This window comes from Hemicordylus capensis, chromosome 1 (genome assembly GCF_027244095.1).
Source record: "Hemicordylus capensis ecotype Gifberg chromosome 1, rHemCap1.1.pri, whole genome shotgun sequence".
NCBI lineage: Eukaryota > Metazoa > Chordata > Lepidosauria > Squamata > Cordylidae > Hemicordylus > Hemicordylus capensis.
Genome location: NC_069657.1, coordinates 426,830,126 through 426,846,620, shown reverse-complemented (window position 1 = coordinate 426,846,620; position 16,495 = coordinate 426,830,126). Strand labels below are relative to the sequence as shown.

Below are 16,495 nucleotides of genomic sequence, written 5' to 3'. Positions count from 1 at the left end.
TCAGTGGTGGCTATTCTATATTTGGTAACTGCTCTGTCCTTCAAATCTCCATGAGTTGCATAGAACCAAGAGAGTTGGCATCTTCCACTTCATATTAGCACTTACATTTATATACCGCTCTATAGCCGGAGCTCTCTAAGCGGTTTACAATGATTTTTAGCATATTGCCCCCAACATTCTGGGTACTCATTTTACCGACCTCGGAAGGATGGAAGGCTGAGTCAACCTTGAGCCCCTGGTCAGGATCGAACTTGTAACCTTCTGGTTACAGGGCGGCAGTTTTACCACTGCGCCACCAGGGGCTCTTGGGTTTTTGTTGAAATGTTGGGTTTTTGCTGAAGGCAGAAGTAGCAACAGAGATACACACTGCTTTTTGCAAAATCCTTGCCTCTCCCTCAGGCAAGAATATTAGATTCAAGAGGTGGAGGGTCGTATCTCTCACTTTATACTGCAATTTTGGAAAAGGAGAGCTCTCTCTAGCTGCTTCTCTCTTCCCTAACTCCTGATGTAACTTGTGAGAGAAGTCACTTGCAGCAAACATTGTGGCTGGAGACTACAACAATTGGCAACTGTCTTCAGCCAAAATGTATGTATCTGGTGTTATATTTCTCCATTGCGTGTAAAAGAGATTCCATGGGTTGTCTTTAAGGTAATGGGTGGAAGAGGCAGTATATATAAGAAATATGTTTTCTTTTGACGTTAGTGATGTGCCCGGACCGGTCCAGAGGCCATTCTACAGGCCTCCGGACCGGCCCGGGCATGGATGGTTTGGATTCGGGTGGTTTGGGGTGGGGTGGGGGGTCCCCTTAAGGGTGAGGGAGGGTTTACTTACCCCTCCCGCCGCTTTCCCCCCTCCGGCGCCCGTATTTCCTTGAGTAATTGGGGCGGCAGGATACCTCCCTGCCGCCCCTTCTCCGGCTCTCTGCTGCAGCAATTCCTTTAGTAATGGGGCGGCAGGATACCTCCCTGCCGCCCCTTCCCCTGCTTGGCGGCAGTGCAAAAGGCTTTAAGAAGCCTTTTGTGCATGCACACGGACGTATTTTCTTGAGTAAACGGAGCGGCAGGATACCTCCCTGCCGCCCTTTCTTCCACTTTGCTGTAAAAGGCTTATTAGAAGCCTTTTGCGCATGCACAACAAAAGGCTTCTTAAACGGCTTCTTACACCCAAAAGGCTTTTTACACACACACGCGCGCACACACACACACAAGGCTTCTTAAAGCCTTTTGCACTGCCGCCAAGCGGGGGAAGAGGCGGCAGGGAGGTATCCTGCCATCCCATTACTAAAGGAATTGCTGCAGCAGAGCGCCGGAGAAGGGGCGGCAGGGAGGTATCCTGCCGCCCCAATTACTCAAGGAAATACGGGCGCCGGAGGGGGGAAAGCGGCGGGAGGGGTAAGTAAACCCTCCTGAGCCTTAAAGGAATCCCCCACCCCAGTGCCGGACCACAGCTCCGCGGTTCCGTGCGCACTCCTATTTGACGTAAAGCTTTCATTGAGGTAGACTTCATCTCAGCTGTCTCCTGTAAAAGTGGCGGTGTTATTATTATCTCACCAGTGTTAATTATTAATATGTTTGTTTTCCAATTCAAATTTAAAAATGTAAGTTCTGTGTGAGGTTGGTTCAGAGACCTTGAGCGGAGACCTGCTTTCTTGTGCTGGTATGCTCCCAATGGTGATGAGAGAAGCTCATATGTCGATTGCATATAAACAGATTAATATATACAATTGCTATGTGAGACGGTGGTCCTGTCTACTCTGCACTGCTGGTCACATCACTTTGTTCTGGCCTAGTTATGTGTTACATTGCTTAATGTGCTTTTTTTGTTTTAGCCCTCTGTTTTTTCCTGCTCTAAAATGTGATCTGCATTGTAACTTTCCTGAGCAGTTGACTTTGTTGTATTACAATAATGAAATATATACAGGAGAACCTTGTTAATCGCAGACCTGGCATCTGAGGTTCTGCAAATCCACAGTTGGTTAATTGGCACCCGACCTCGGTATATGCGTGGGAGACAGCAAAAAAAAGGTTAATTTTCACGTATCCGCAGGTCGGACGGAAATGACCCCGGAGGTCATTTCTGCCTGCCATTTTGTGTAAGTGAGCCATTTTCTGGCTCGTTTCTGTTTTAGAAAAAGAAATGATTTTGTTGTTGTTGGAAAAACACAAATTGCAGCATTTTGAGGGCATTACTGGACAGTTTGGGACAGACTGAGCATGTTAGGGCACTTTCCCCCATGCTTTTAGGGAAATTTAACCCATTTTTGGCACTTGTTAAAAAACTCCAGTAACCTAACAATTACTCAGTATTCATGGTTTCCTTATCCACGGTAATTGCAGATAACTGTACCCCCGTGAATACTGACGTTCTCCTGTATTTATTTAAAGAAGTCTGTCTTGCAAAGCCCTCTCAGAACAGCGAACAACTTAATTTAGAACACAATGGCACAATAAAAAACCCCCATAAAACTACAAGTAGCAGAAAGATTCCAAAGCCAGGTTAAGATAGAGGTTAATATACAGCAGCTAAAAAGCCTGACCAAATTAAAAAAAGATTGTCTGTTCTTAAGGTCCGGGCAAAATCGATTTTACTTGCCTTGCACATGTTTACAGTTATGCCAGAAGCCTCTGTGTTTGCATGTGTGTGTCATTTGCAAGTCCTCAACAAGGTGCAAAATAGCTCATGCCAAATCCATTCAATTAAAGGCGCTCTTGTTTGGTCCTCAGCAGCTATGAGAAGCAAATACTGAGATTAAGCTAATTTCCTATTTGCACTCATTTGTATTGTAAGAAGACATAGTCGCTCCATTTGACCACAATGAAACCTGTGTTAAGCAGCCCCGCACCAGTCTTCAGATATTTGTGCTTCAAATTACTTCTGGCCTACAGTAAACCTAATGCACACAGACCCTAGAAAATAGCTTGAGAACAGTGTTCCCCCTCTAACAGAGATTCTCAGATGTTGTTGACTACCACTCACAGAATCCCTAGCTTTAGTGACTTTTGCTTGAGGATTATGGGAGTTGTAGTCAACAACCTCTGGGAATCCCTGTTAGAGGGAACACTGCTTGAAATACATCAGTAAAAGAACACAGTTGCTCTACTTATACTTTGTTAAACACCTTAAATGCATAAGTGTGCTCGTGCTTCCCGTCAGCCAGTGGGACTTGCTGAAGTTCCTCCAGGATACAAAGCCTGACCTACAGCCCATCTTCTATTATCGAAATAAATTGGCTTACATACAGCACAGCATCCCACAGGTGTCCGCCCTAACACAGCATTCATGCAGTTGCACACTGGTGTTCTTTCATAACTGTGTGACTGCTGTGTTAAAATGCCTGTGGGACGCTGCACAGTATGTGAGCAGTGTTCTCTCTAACTTTTTTTCATCTCTGGGCGGAATTAGTTTTTTTTCCTGGGTGGCTGTATCAAGGCAGTATGCACACACATGCATTCAGAATGGGGCCTTCCTGATTTGACCTGAGTGAGATCTAACTGAGCGGACGTTAAAAAACATGTGAGTGCGCACGCCTTAGTGGGAACACAGCATGTGAACTTAGTTATCTAAAACTTTCAAAGTTAAGCTGTATTTTAGTTCATTGGGGCTTTAAAGGTTGAATCAGTGTGCCTTCTTGGCCATTGCTCTGCTCATGTCTTGTTTCTAAATACCTTGTTCCAATTCAGGGTATCCAGGTAGTAACCAGGCCTTGCTGCTATTCAGAAGCTGTGGCTCGTTGTTGCCTGAGGTCCATCCAGCCAGGAGAACAGAACTTGCCCATACCATATGGACCAAACTGAAAGAACTGGGTATGACTGTTCTTCTGTCTAAGTAAAATAAATAATATAGGAGATCTTATTTTTACTGTGTGCTAATTTTTTCTTCTAAGTGACAAGTAATGGAATCTTAGTACTGCTGTATGCTAAATGTCTAGTAGGTATCTTTAAAGTCTGATAGCCATAAGACTTTGATGTCTGTTCTGTCAGATTTTGAGAGCTATACTGACATCTAGGGGTGTAAACAGTAAAGCTAGCCTTATTTCTGTTAGTTTATTGTCACTCAGAAGAGATCACTATTGTTGATTTTGTGTATCTGCATTGCTAAATTAATTGAAATTTAGTACAATATCTGAGTGTCCTTGTTGATCTAGCTAGTAATAGCTCTTAATCAAGGTCTTCTGTTAAAAAAATAGACGTTAGATGAGAATTAAAACAGCAGTTTGGACTCTCTGGTTCATTTCAGATACCAAATCATGATTTATTTTTATTTTTATTTTATTTTTATTTAGCATATTTTTATACCACCTAAAACTTATGTCTCTTTAAGTTTCAGCGCAATGTGAACAAGCTTTGTGCTTCCACCCTCACCCTCCGTCCCTTATTTCTGGGGTAACAGCAAACTATAGATTGCCATTGATCCAGATGGGAGCAAACCAGAATTTTAAACTGTTTTGAATGTGATTTGTGGCTAAATTATGGTTTGCACAAATGATTGTTTGTCCAGTGTGAATGTAATGGCAAACTGTGCTCTGCTCCTAACCTGCAATTAAGGGAGTAAATTGGGAGTATAAAGGTGAGTGGGGTGAGCCTGAGCATGAAGTTCCTAATCCTCCAAGCTATGGTTTGGAGGGGTGTCAAGGCTATATGTGAACAAGCTTGAATGTCTGTGCTTTCCATCAATATTTTCTGCATCTAGCATGAAATATGATAAAATTAAATAGCAATGGTACTTGAGAATAGTATACATCAGTGTTCCCTCTAACAGGGATTCCCAGAGGTTGTTGACTACAACTCCCATAATCCCCAATCAAAGGCTGTTGCAGCTAGGGATGCTGGGAGATGTAGTCCACATCTGGGAATCTCTGTTAGAGGGAACATTGGTATACATGTGTTTCAGACTTTTTGACTACACAGGGATATTCTCTGTAGAGTGCCTTACGAGCTGTGGAGATGTAGTTTTCCATAAATGTGATGACTGCAGTCTCTGTGCTAAAATTTTATTGCTACATTTAGTATCATTTTTATGTGAAACTATTTTACCATGCTGAATTCTAATAGCTCTTCATAATCTCCTGTTTAGGTGTTATATATGATGTAAGCCATTATAATGCTTTGCTAAAGGTCTACCTTCAGAATGATCACAAATTCTCTCCAACTGAATTCTTAACAGAGATGGAAAATGCTAATGTTCAGCCCAATCGAGTATGTATTTCATAAAAACATCTTTTCCCCCACCCCACTTCTCACCACCACTTGATGTGTTGTTTAATTTTCGCTTTCTGTTTTGCAGGTCACTTATCAGCGACTGATTGCTGCCTATTGCAGCAAGGGCGATATTGATGGAGCCAGGTAGTGTTGTTGAACAGAAATGTTTCAATGTGTTACAGTTAAAATGTACCATGACATTGTTAAATCTGAAATGACATTTAAGGAAATACGATCATTTTCTCCTGAAAAATGAAAGTGCCCATTTAATGCCCTCAGCAGCATTATCAAAGTGATAGACAGTTGTATTTCCATTTTAAAATTGGTTGAAATTAGGGTAGCATTCTAAACCAGGTGTAGGATAGTAGTTTATTCAAGAATAATCTTTTACTATCCATTTCTGGTACAGTTGTATAGCGGAATGACCTGTTGTGCTCACTGAGTAAACAAGCACCTTTTAAACATGGTGGTTCTCTTACGTTCAGCTGGGGGAGAGCAACTGTCCCTATTCAACCAAGCATAACGTCCTCTTCAGTGGCTGTTGCTGATGCCTTCCCTGTGTTTCTGTTTAGATTGTGGATTCCTTTGGGACAAGGAAGCATCTTCTCATTCCTTTTGCTATATAAACCATTGTGTGTGAACTTTTTTTTTTTTTTTTTGCTTGCTGAAAAGTAGTATATAAAATTCTTAAGTGAAAAGTTACTGTAAAAGAACTGAAACTATGATTGTCAGACTCTAGGGAATATATGATAAGATTTGGAGGAATGGCACATGCACTGCTTTGTAAAACATCTTAAAATGTATTAAGTATCTTTTACTTTTAAAACTAGTAAGCCTTTTAGAATTTTAGATAATAGACAGTTGCAAATTGTTTGTTTGTCAGTTTCTTGTATATAATATCTTAAGGATATCTTCCTTAGTTCTACCTTAGATATGTGTTTGGTAATATTGTGCAAGATTTGTCCACTTATATTTTCCAAAACAGAATATAGCTAACTTTGTTTTTCATCTTACAGTAAGATTCTTGGTTTTATGAAAAGCAAAGAACTCCCAATCACAGAGTCTGTGTTCAGCGCCCTTGTGACAGGCCATGCAAGATCCGGGTAAACCCTAATTTTCACTTTTTTTTCCTGCTTAAATTTTTTTTTCCTAATTAAGAAAATACTTTTTGAAAAATATCTTCTAAGCTGTTAAAGTTGAACACCATTTGTATTGGTTCCCAGTATTACTTAACTATCCATAGTAAATTTCTGAAGAGTATACTCAGCTGCTTTGCAGAAGATTTATGGTTATAGTCTACATTTAGTTGGGCCTGCCCTTCATGATTGATTCTTTGTTTTCCTTTCCATGCCATATAAGTGTCTGTCCTGACTGCTATTGTTTCTATCTTCTCCTGCCCATCCATGTTCTGTTCTCTAGTTTTCTGTAGCATTTTAATTTAGTAAATAATGCATGTTGGATAAAATATGATTCTGGAATGTGTTTTGGATGTGGTGTTTGACTTCATTCATAGGCTGTATCTATTGCCTTGTATTATAAATATATCTAAGATTCACTGAAATGTGTACAGTGTGTTTCTTCTAAACCCTTCAGAGATATGGAGAATGCAGAAAATATCCTTTCTGTGATGAGAGATGCTGGAGTCGAACCTGGTCCAGACACTTATGTTGCACTATTGAATGCATATGCTGAGAAGGGTGACATGAACAAAATAGAAGAGGTAATGCCCATTGCTTATGCAGCTTCCACCCTTGTCCAGAACAAATTTTTCTAATATGCACTACTGTTCATACAAGTAAAACCACTTTTGTGTGTGTGTATAAACTCTCTCTTTCAAAATGTTACTGTTCAATTCATAATAAAATGTAATATGCTAAAATCCAGTGATAATTTTAACCTCCTCTGTCTTCTGAGAGGAGGGTGGCTTGCATAAGGCCACTTTGCTGAGATAATATTTGCACCAGGGGTTTCTCACCCCTGTACTAGTCTTTGTTGCTATGTTATACACTTAGGCTGCACTTACCTGGAAATAAATCCTATTAAACTCAGTGGGACTTGCTTCCGAGTACACATGCTTAGGATTGCACTATTAGTCACTTTGCTACACCACCTGTAGAATGCTAAAAACTGGTGCAGAGGCCTGCCCATATAGGCATGCTGTTTCACAGAGGGGTTGTATCCACATATCTGTTTCATACAAGAGAACTGAATATTTATTGAGACTACAGGTGGACCTCGCTATACGTGGTACTGCTTTTCGCGGTTCCACATATCTATGGTCCGAAAACAGGTACCCGATCTCGGCATATGCAGGTACTCAAAGGGAACCCACATATCCGCGGTTCCTAGGTGGCTGGAAGTGACCTCTGAGGTAATTTCTGTCCACCATTTTGTCTAAAGGAGCCATTTTGTGGCTCTTCTGTTGAAAACGGGGGTTTTCCTTGCGATTTTTTGCAGAAAATTGGCCAAATAGATGGTTTTGAGGGACATTGCTGGACAGATGGAGACCTGTGGAGCATGGTACAGAAATTTATTTCCTCCTCCCCCCCCTTTTTTTTGGCCATTTGTTGAACTCCCCCCTCCCCCCATGCAGGTGTACACACACACACACACACACACACACACACACACACACACACACACACTCTCCCATTGCCCCAATGCCTCATTAATCCATGGTTTTGTTACCATGGAACTCTGTGGGAACAGAACCCCCATAGATAATGGGTACACCTGTACTATGAAAAAAAGAGGGGATGGTGTTTAAGATGAGTGAACTGAGCTAGAATTACTATGGGGTGAATTGTGTATTTCCACAACTCTCTGTATATATTTTTTGCTAAAAATGTATAGGTGTGTTTCATTTTAAGTCTATTTTCTGCCACGGCTGTAATGGGGGAACTACATTGTCCAGTCCAAGGTCTCAATTTAGCAGGATTAGGGTTGACCTTTACAGACAAAATTACTTCCCGGTATTTTGAGTGAGATCATGTTATTGAGAACCAACATCAGTGCTTTCTAGATACAGAAAGAATTGTGCTGTGTGGTTCCCACCCCACCCAAAAAAACAAACACATTCATTTTACAACACCAGAGAGAAAGCATCACTATGGTATCTATATGTTTCAAATGATTAGAATCTTCTGGGTATCCCGTCTGTTTAAATAGAAATCATCATTGTAATCCTCTTGTAACATTGTAGTAAACTCTTTTCTATATTGGAATTAGGAGTGAATGTGATGTCAATCCTATATAGTAGCCGCTTGCACATAAAGGGAGTTCCAACATGGCATTCTGGTGTTTGGAATCATCCTGCAGATGTATTCACATACAGCATTCTTTCAAAAAGTGTTATTGGCACAGTTTGCTTTGATCCTCTGAACTAGATCCATGCTAGATCCCATGGCATTGGGTGTTGCATTCCGGTCACACACATACACATTACCAGGAATTGTTCCAGCTGCCCTCTTATGGATGCCAAATGTTAATGTGGTATTTTTCATATCTGTCATGAAAATGATGTATACAGATGTATATAGGTTCATGTTCCGTTTGTTTTGCTATTATAGATCTTCAGAAGTATTGAAAAGTCTGACAATTACCTTTTGGACAAGGACTTGATGGACATCATCTTTAGTCTGGCTAAGTCTGGATCTCCTCAGTATGTACAAAACCTTCTGGAGAAGATGAGATATGACAGGGGATATATTCCAGGTAATATTTTCAGAAAAGTGTCTGGAATGCTGACTAACTAATATTCAGCTTTACTCCATTAGTTGGAGAATTTAAGATGACTTCTTATTTGGTTTACTAATGCACTTCATTTGGAAAGTTCAGAGTTGTAGCCATAGAGCAGAAATTAAGAAAGAATCGCGTTCCTTGCATTCCTGCCCCCCGCAATGTATGAAGGATTAAAATTACTCTGTGTTGCACCCTTGTTGAAATATGTTGCTGTACTTTTATAAACCCTTGTCGCATTTGCAGCTTGCAGAAATAGTCATCGTTATGACCTGACTTATTTTATATCATGATGCATAAAGTGCAACAATCCAAATTTTTTCACAGTCAGTTTGTGAGTCCCACTATTATTATTATTTTATTATTATTTTTACATTTATATCCCGCTCTTCCTCCAAGGAGCCCAGAGCGGTGTACTACATACCTGAGTTTCTCTTTCACAACAACCCTGTGAAGTAGGTTAGGCTGAGAGAGAAGTGGCAGAAGAGCAAGTTTATTTTGTTATGGTTATTGAAGAAATCTAGGACATGGCCTTTGTCTATATTGTTAAGCAGCAGCTGTTTGTGTTATGATTATACCTATGTGCTTTTCTTGATTATACCTATATGATTTTCCTATGCTGCATCCAACATTCCACCTCACCTCTTGAGCCTACTTTGAACTGCAGTATTAGCAATTCTTAAGGACTTCTAACAGCAGGTGTATTTTAGCTTTGTTTTTCAGTGAAAAAAATGAAAGTGATGATTTATCTGCAACCTAAAATAATTTCAGTGAGGTTTGCACAGAATTTTTTCTAGAGCTGCACTGAAATGAATTGATGATGCATTTACAATGTTTCGTAAATCACACACAGTGAGTTGATAACTTGGCAGTAAATGGTTATGCACAATTGTTGGCCACTACACCTTTATATATGGATCATGATTATTTGCTTTGCTTATTTTTATGCTATCTTTTTTTTAACAAGTGCCTAAATGTATATCAAGTGCTTTACAATAAATGCTTTATTCCTTCTGCACGTTAATGCTTAGTATTTCCAACCCCCCCAGACTCATTATGGTATTTTTTGTTTTCTCTCTCCTCTTCCCCCCCCCCCCCGCCCAATAAATATCTAGATGGCATGAATCTTTGCCTGAGTTTAATAACACAAGGCTTGGAAGATACAGCTTTTCAAGTTCTCAAGTCGTTCCCTAAATCCTCTGATATCCAGAATGGAAATGTCATGGATCGTGGCAACTTCTTCTTACGACACTGTGTAAATATGGACATGGTATGTGAAGTTCTACTAGGGAAATAAGTGACTTAAAAGGAAATGGCTGTTTTGCTCACATAGTTTGCGAAAAACATGGTGTCCAAATATAAATATGGCTTTAAATTATATTTTTAAAATCTTCTATATCAGGTTCTTCTCCTGAGCAAAACATTCACTCTGAAGAAAAAAAAAATCCCCAACCCTGTTGCTATCAGTTTTGCGTGTGCCTTTCTCCTCCTTCCCTGGTTTCTTAGACTGCCAAAGGAATAGTGCTCTGATGTCCACATCCTTAGAAAATAAGAACAGCCCTGCTGGATCAGGCCCAAGGCCCATCTAGTCCAGCATCCTGTTTCACACAGTGGCCCACCAGATGCCACTGGAAGCCTACAGGCAGGAGTTGAGGGCATACCCTTCCTCCTGCTGTCACTCCCCTGCAACTGGTACTCAGAGGCATCCTGCCTTTGAGGCTGGAGGTGGCCTATAGCCCTCCAATTAGTAGCTGTTGATAGACCTCTCCTCCATGACGTTATCCAAACCCCTCTTAAAGCCATCCAGGTTGTTGGCTGTCACCACATCTTGTGGCAGAGAATTCCACAATTTGATTATGCATTGTGTGAAAAAGTACTTCCATTTGTTGGTCCTAAATTTCCTGGCAATCAATTTCATGGGATGACCCCTGGTCCCAGTGTTATGGGAGAGGGAGAAGAATTTCTCTCTATCCACTTTCTCCACACCATGAATGATTTTATAGACCTCTATCATGTCTCCCCGCAGTTGTCTTTTTTCTAAACTAAATTTTTTCACAGTTGACGCTGACACTTTCAACGAGCTGTCCACCATTACCCCAAGATCCCTCTCCTGGTCAGTCACTGACAGCTCAGATCCCATCAGCGTATACTTGAAGTTGGGGTTCTTCGTCCCAATGTGCATCACTTTACACTTGCCAACATTGAACCATATTTTCCACTTTGTCACCCACTCTCCCAGTTTGGAGAAATCCTTTTGGAGCTCCTCACAATCTGTTTTGGATTTCACTACCTCAAAGAGTTTGGTATCATCTGCAGATTTGGCCACCTCGCTGCTTACCTTATATAGAAGGGCAGTAATGTCTCATCTCTTTGTAGGTTGAGACTAGTCTTTGTGGTCCCAGGTCCCCAACTACAAATAGACAGTTCCTCCTGCAGCTGGCCTATTCAACTTGCCAGTCACTGGCTTCCTGATGTTGTCTTTGCCACCCTTGTTATACCTCCCTCCCTGTCTACTGGTTGAAGTACATACAATTGCAGCTGTGCATCTCTGCCACTGTCACTGCTGGGCAGGTGTGTGTGACAGCTCTCCTGATCAAAATAAACCGTCTGCTTATCAAGTGTCCTCAAAGTACATGTTTGCTCATTGTGAGCTGAACAGTGATGTTTTTTACTTGAAATCCTTACATCTTGCATTTCTTTACAGCCAGCAGCTAAGTTAAAATATTTCTGTGATGAAATGAAAGGTGCCAACCTGCACACTGCACCCTTCCAGTTGACTCTGCGTTGTGCCTTGGAATTGAGGAAAGCTGGTACTTTTTAAAATTATCTCTCAGCTTTAGCTTTGTTTGAAAATGTTCTCTTTACTGGGTTACGGTCCTGTTTGTTAACTCTTTGCCTTTCTGGATCTTCTCAGCTCTGGCAATTGACTTAATGAAGATAATGAAAGAAGAAGGCTTACCTGTCAGACCTCACTATTTCTGGCCATTGTTGGTTGGTCACCAGAAAGAGGAAAATATTCAAGGTTAGCTTTTTATAATCAAGTCCTGGTTACTGTTACTCCAAGTAACACATAGCCCTGTAGCTAGAAATGTGTACAAACATGTACAGTATATGTTCTTATATTGCAATAGAAGCAGCCTTGCTGAAACCACTATTTGCAGCATCTTCCTGGCCAATACTTTTCCCATGTTTTATGCCACAATATTAATAATCTTGATTTTTCATCGTTATCTTAACTATAGACTAGTTTCTTGGTGTGTTTCTGAATGCTTGGCTATGTCTCTCTTGATGATCTTTTGAGCTTGAAGTACATTATATTGACAACTTAGGAAGCTTTTAAAAGTTAAGGTTCCATTGTACAGCTTTGCTCTAACACAGAAAAGCTGTATTTTTTAACATGAGGTTTTCTTATTCCTGTGCAGTGATAAGTTAAATGTGAGCTTAGTTACAGTAATAAAGGCACAAAAACCTCTATTGCTGAATGAGTGATCATGACCTGACAGCAAACTGATTGAAAGACTGAAATGCTCAATCTTTTGGATTCTTAAGTAGATTTAGGCATTTAACACACACTTTTCCCTGTTACACATGGGGATGTCTATAGGATATGAATAAGAATTGAACAAATATTAAATTTTAAAGCACAATATCTAATTCTTTGGTTTGCATTACTAGTAATTCAGAAAGAGTGGTCTGATAAAAAGATGCTTTTAACAGAAGTACTTCCCCCTTGGGGAAATTAAAAACTGTCTTTTTCATCTTATCTCACAGTATAATGTGCTTTAGAATGAGATGCAGAGTTGTTAGTATGACACTGGGTGACAAACAAAATGCACAAACAACAAAAAAGTGCTTTTAGTAGGCTGTTCATATTGCAATTTTATTTTAAATATACAGTCGTATTCCAGCTTAGAAGAAATGCTGAAACAAGTATTCCCTAATTGTTTCTGGCTATAAAAGTGTGTCAACCCTTTTTAGAAAAGCCTTTATAAAATAATTTTCTGTTCTTGTTAACTCTTTAGGTCCCTGACAGTACTTGGAAAGTTGTTCCATAGCATGGCATTTGAATACCAGAATTTCATCAATGCATTGTAAAAACTCATAACTATCTACTAAAATAGATTTGGGCCTTGGTTTATTTTGCATAAGTTCTGTTCTGTCTATGGTAAATGAAGGGAAAGCTCCGAGTACAAATACCTGTGTCTGGCAATATATTTTTTTATATTGCATATTGGAGTGATTTACTCTGCATATGTGGCGATCAGAAGTAAGAATTTTGCTTGGTTTCTGGAAAGGTCAAAAGGGGAGTGAATGGGCAAGCAATGAGAATGGACAGCCAATTGTGTCATCAGTTGATGCTGAATTCCTACTTCAGGAGTCTCAGTGCCTCAAAATCCTGATAGCATCAGCGAAAATAGTCATAAGAAATTTGTTGATGTCTTTGCCCACACAAAGAAAACTATTTTTCTAAGTGTAAAAAAAAGTTTTGTCCATATAAACTTTGCAGTGAACCTAGAAAAACTTGTCATGCTTTCCAGCTATGAAAACTCCATCTGTGTATACCAAGAGAATCCAATATTTTTGTAGCTATCCAATCTCTCTTTTAATGGTTGAGTTCTGAGTGTTGCCTTCAGCAAGGAGTTATCAATGTAAATGCTCTTTCTTCAGACTGGTTTAATGCATATTCTTGTCTATTGCTATTTTCGTGATGGAATTCATATGCAAGATATCTCAGGAAATGGTAGAATGAAATCCAGCTTGTAAAATGGGATCATGCTGCATCTGGAGGAAACAACAAAATATACATAAATTTTATCCACCATGAACTTGCAGCGGTGGGGAAACTGTGAATTAACATTTGGGTTGAAAGTGTCCTATAGATATGGAAACTTGCAGCATAATATTAACAAAACACTATTAGATATGAGCATGTTTTTCCTGATTGAGATAGGAGTAATATTTTTGATTTCAAGGATGAAGTTCAAGTAGCTAAGTTCTATTGTGGTGGACACCCTTAAACATATTTTGATACCTGCTCTGTTTAAAGCCCTTGTCAGAATTCATTGGGATTTTTGTGTTCATTTGAACATGAACACACACAAAAATGAATTTGGAAGCTATGATATCAACACTTGTCAAAACAAAGGTCCACATAAGTTGGTAACCTGTCTCAGGACAGGGTTGTGTTTGTATGTTTGGAAGAAGCACTCTTCTGTCTGTTCCCAGCTTGTAGGAAGTCCTAATTTTCAATAACTTGAGTAATACCTGGTAGGTATTTTTCATGCATATTGATATATCTAGTATTCCAGTATGTTCTGATAGATTGTGGTACTTGAACTTTATGAGACTTTGAACTGAAATACAGTACCTACTCATTTGAACTCACTGGGCCAGTTCACATGTGCTTCAGCCCAACAGCTAAGCCGTGGTTGGCCGTTCTGTCCAAACGTAACTCACAACATAGCTTTGAGTGTGTTACCCCCTGTTCGTCGTTGGTAAATTTTTACATAATAATGTTCTGCCACACAAGCACTGAAGACAAGCAAGCAAGATGATAAATCACATATAGATTTTTAAAAAAGTTATTCACCTCATTGTCTCTAAGAGAGTCGCCAGTTAAATCAGTGCCATGGGTCCCTGCCACTTAGTTCAGAGAGGCTTCTTTGACCCATTTTGATTGATACTTTTGTTGAATGAAAATTTATGAAATACCTGTTTGTTCATATATGTGCTAGATTATGCTGGCCATGAAAAACATCATTATTGTCTTTATATGGACATATGTTTTCCTAGAAGATGGCTTCCACTACAAGATATAGTGCTTCTTTCTATACAGTTTGTCGTGTGCAAGAAGCTATTGAGAAACCAAATAAAGCGGAAGATTTACAGATGTTGCTAATAATTTCAGTGTTTAAAATGATATACATAGGGTTACCAAGCAATCCTCCACCTAAGGTGACCAGGTCCAGACTGGCATAGCTTCCAAGATTGAACTAATCTGGATCATGATCCATTGACACACATAAAAGTAGGTAGTGAGCCTGCGCAGAACACTTTGGGGTAAATTCATTAGCTCCTCGTGGTGCCCATAACTGCCATCTGCATGTGCTTTGCACCTGTTGCTTTTGGTGGTTCGACACCCATTTCCCTCAGTTTCTTTCTGGCTGCTCACACCTAACTATATTGGGTCTTCAATTTGTTCTGTTAAAAAAGATTTCTTAGGGTGAGGCATAAGCTTGTCCTCGGGATCTCTTGCACACAAAATAATTGTACTCCTAGGCCAAAAAACTAGACACTTTTGAGAGGAGGTTTGTATTTCCTGCAGACATCTTTCCTGTTGGCCATGGATCTTTCTGAGGTAGTGTGATATCTTACATATTTGTTTAAATGGGTATTTGGATAAGAGCAGATATTGAGCTTGTTAACACATTTTCATTTAAATGGATCAGCAGGATGCTTCCAAGAGCAAATATTCATGCTACAGATAGGAAGAACTGCGCGGGTTTGCTTTAGAAAATGTTAATTTAAATGTGGATTTTGACATACTTAGAATATGTTGCTAAAATTATTGATAGCATCCTTATTCCATTTATACAGATGCTTTTTTGCACACACATTTGAGCATGTACATACATGCATTCTGTATGTCTCATGGCATACAAATCAGCATTTACTTTTGTGAGAGTACTGTGTAGGCACCTTTAGTCCCAGGACAAAAATAATGCTAGGAGTGTTTAAAACTACACACTAATATATATATATATATACACACACACACACACACACACACGCGCGCGCTCACTCAGACCATTTGGGGTTCAGTGTGGTTGTTTGTATTTGAACTGACTATTCAGTGCCTACACATTTAACATTAGCACACAAGGTATTTGCGAAATGGAAGTATGCCTTACTGGTGTGCTAATACTGCACATATAGGTGTCAGCTGGTTTATGTCTGATGCTGACAATGGGAACACCACATGGGTAAGGTGGAGGTTGTCATAATACTCCCAGCATGATATTTAAACCAACTTTCAGAAAGCTCCTATTACACTTTATTGTAGTTTAACTTTTGTAAACTGCCTTGGGATGCCTTATGAATAGTGGCATAAAAATTGAACAATAAATAAATACAGTAAATGGGGAGGAGAGCTGGTCTTGTGGTAGCAAGCATGACTTGTCCCCTTAGCTAAGCAGGGTCCACTCTGGTTGCATATGAATGGGAGACTACGTGTGTCAGATATTCCCCTTAGGGGATGGAGCTGCTCTGGGAAGAGAATCTAGGTCCCAAGTTCTTCAACATGGTCTCTGTCTTTTACACAAATGGGATATGTTCCTGCGCAGAGACCTCATTGGAACCTAACAAGCTCAATTCTCGTGCTTCATGTGGGAACCCCGCCCCCAGCCACTATATGCCTCTGCGCCACTCATCATCCCCTCAGTCTTTTGTTGTCTCTGTTTCAGTAAGCATCGTAGAGTCTGCAGCTCGACAACAAGTAGGATCTATCTATCCCCTTCTTGTTTTTTCCTGTGCTTCTTCAGTTTCTTCCATTTTCTTT

General features: G+C 39.9%; 1 protein-coding gene across 3 annotated transcripts in view; it reads left to right on the top strand.

Moving 5' to 3' along the window:
- LRPPRC (leucine rich pentatricopeptide repeat containing) overlaps positions 1-16,495 on the top strand; it is a 215,170-nt gene that overhangs the window by 18,844 nt on the left and 179,831 nt on the right. For 2 of the 3 annotated variants that reach the window (XM_053311868.1, XM_053311886.1), the window contains exons 3-12: positions 3,682-3,804; positions 5,075-5,196; positions 5,285-5,343; positions 6,216-6,302; positions 6,793-6,919; positions 7,657-7,719; positions 8,769-8,913; positions 10,053-10,207; positions 11,642-11,747; positions 11,852-11,959. In XM_053311868.1, the coding sequence (XP_053167843.1) occupies positions 3,682-3,804; positions 5,075-5,196; positions 5,285-5,343; positions 6,216-6,302; positions 6,793-6,919; positions 7,657-7,719; positions 8,769-8,913; positions 10,053-10,207; positions 11,642-11,747; positions 11,852-11,959 (1,095 nt within the window). The remainder of the gene's footprint in view (positions 1-3,681; positions 3,805-5,074; positions 5,197-5,284; positions 5,344-6,215; positions 6,303-6,792; positions 6,920-7,656; positions 7,720-8,768; positions 8,914-10,052; positions 10,208-11,641; positions 11,748-11,851; positions 11,960-16,495) is intronic. The other variant, XM_053311876.1, reaches the window with a different exon arrangement.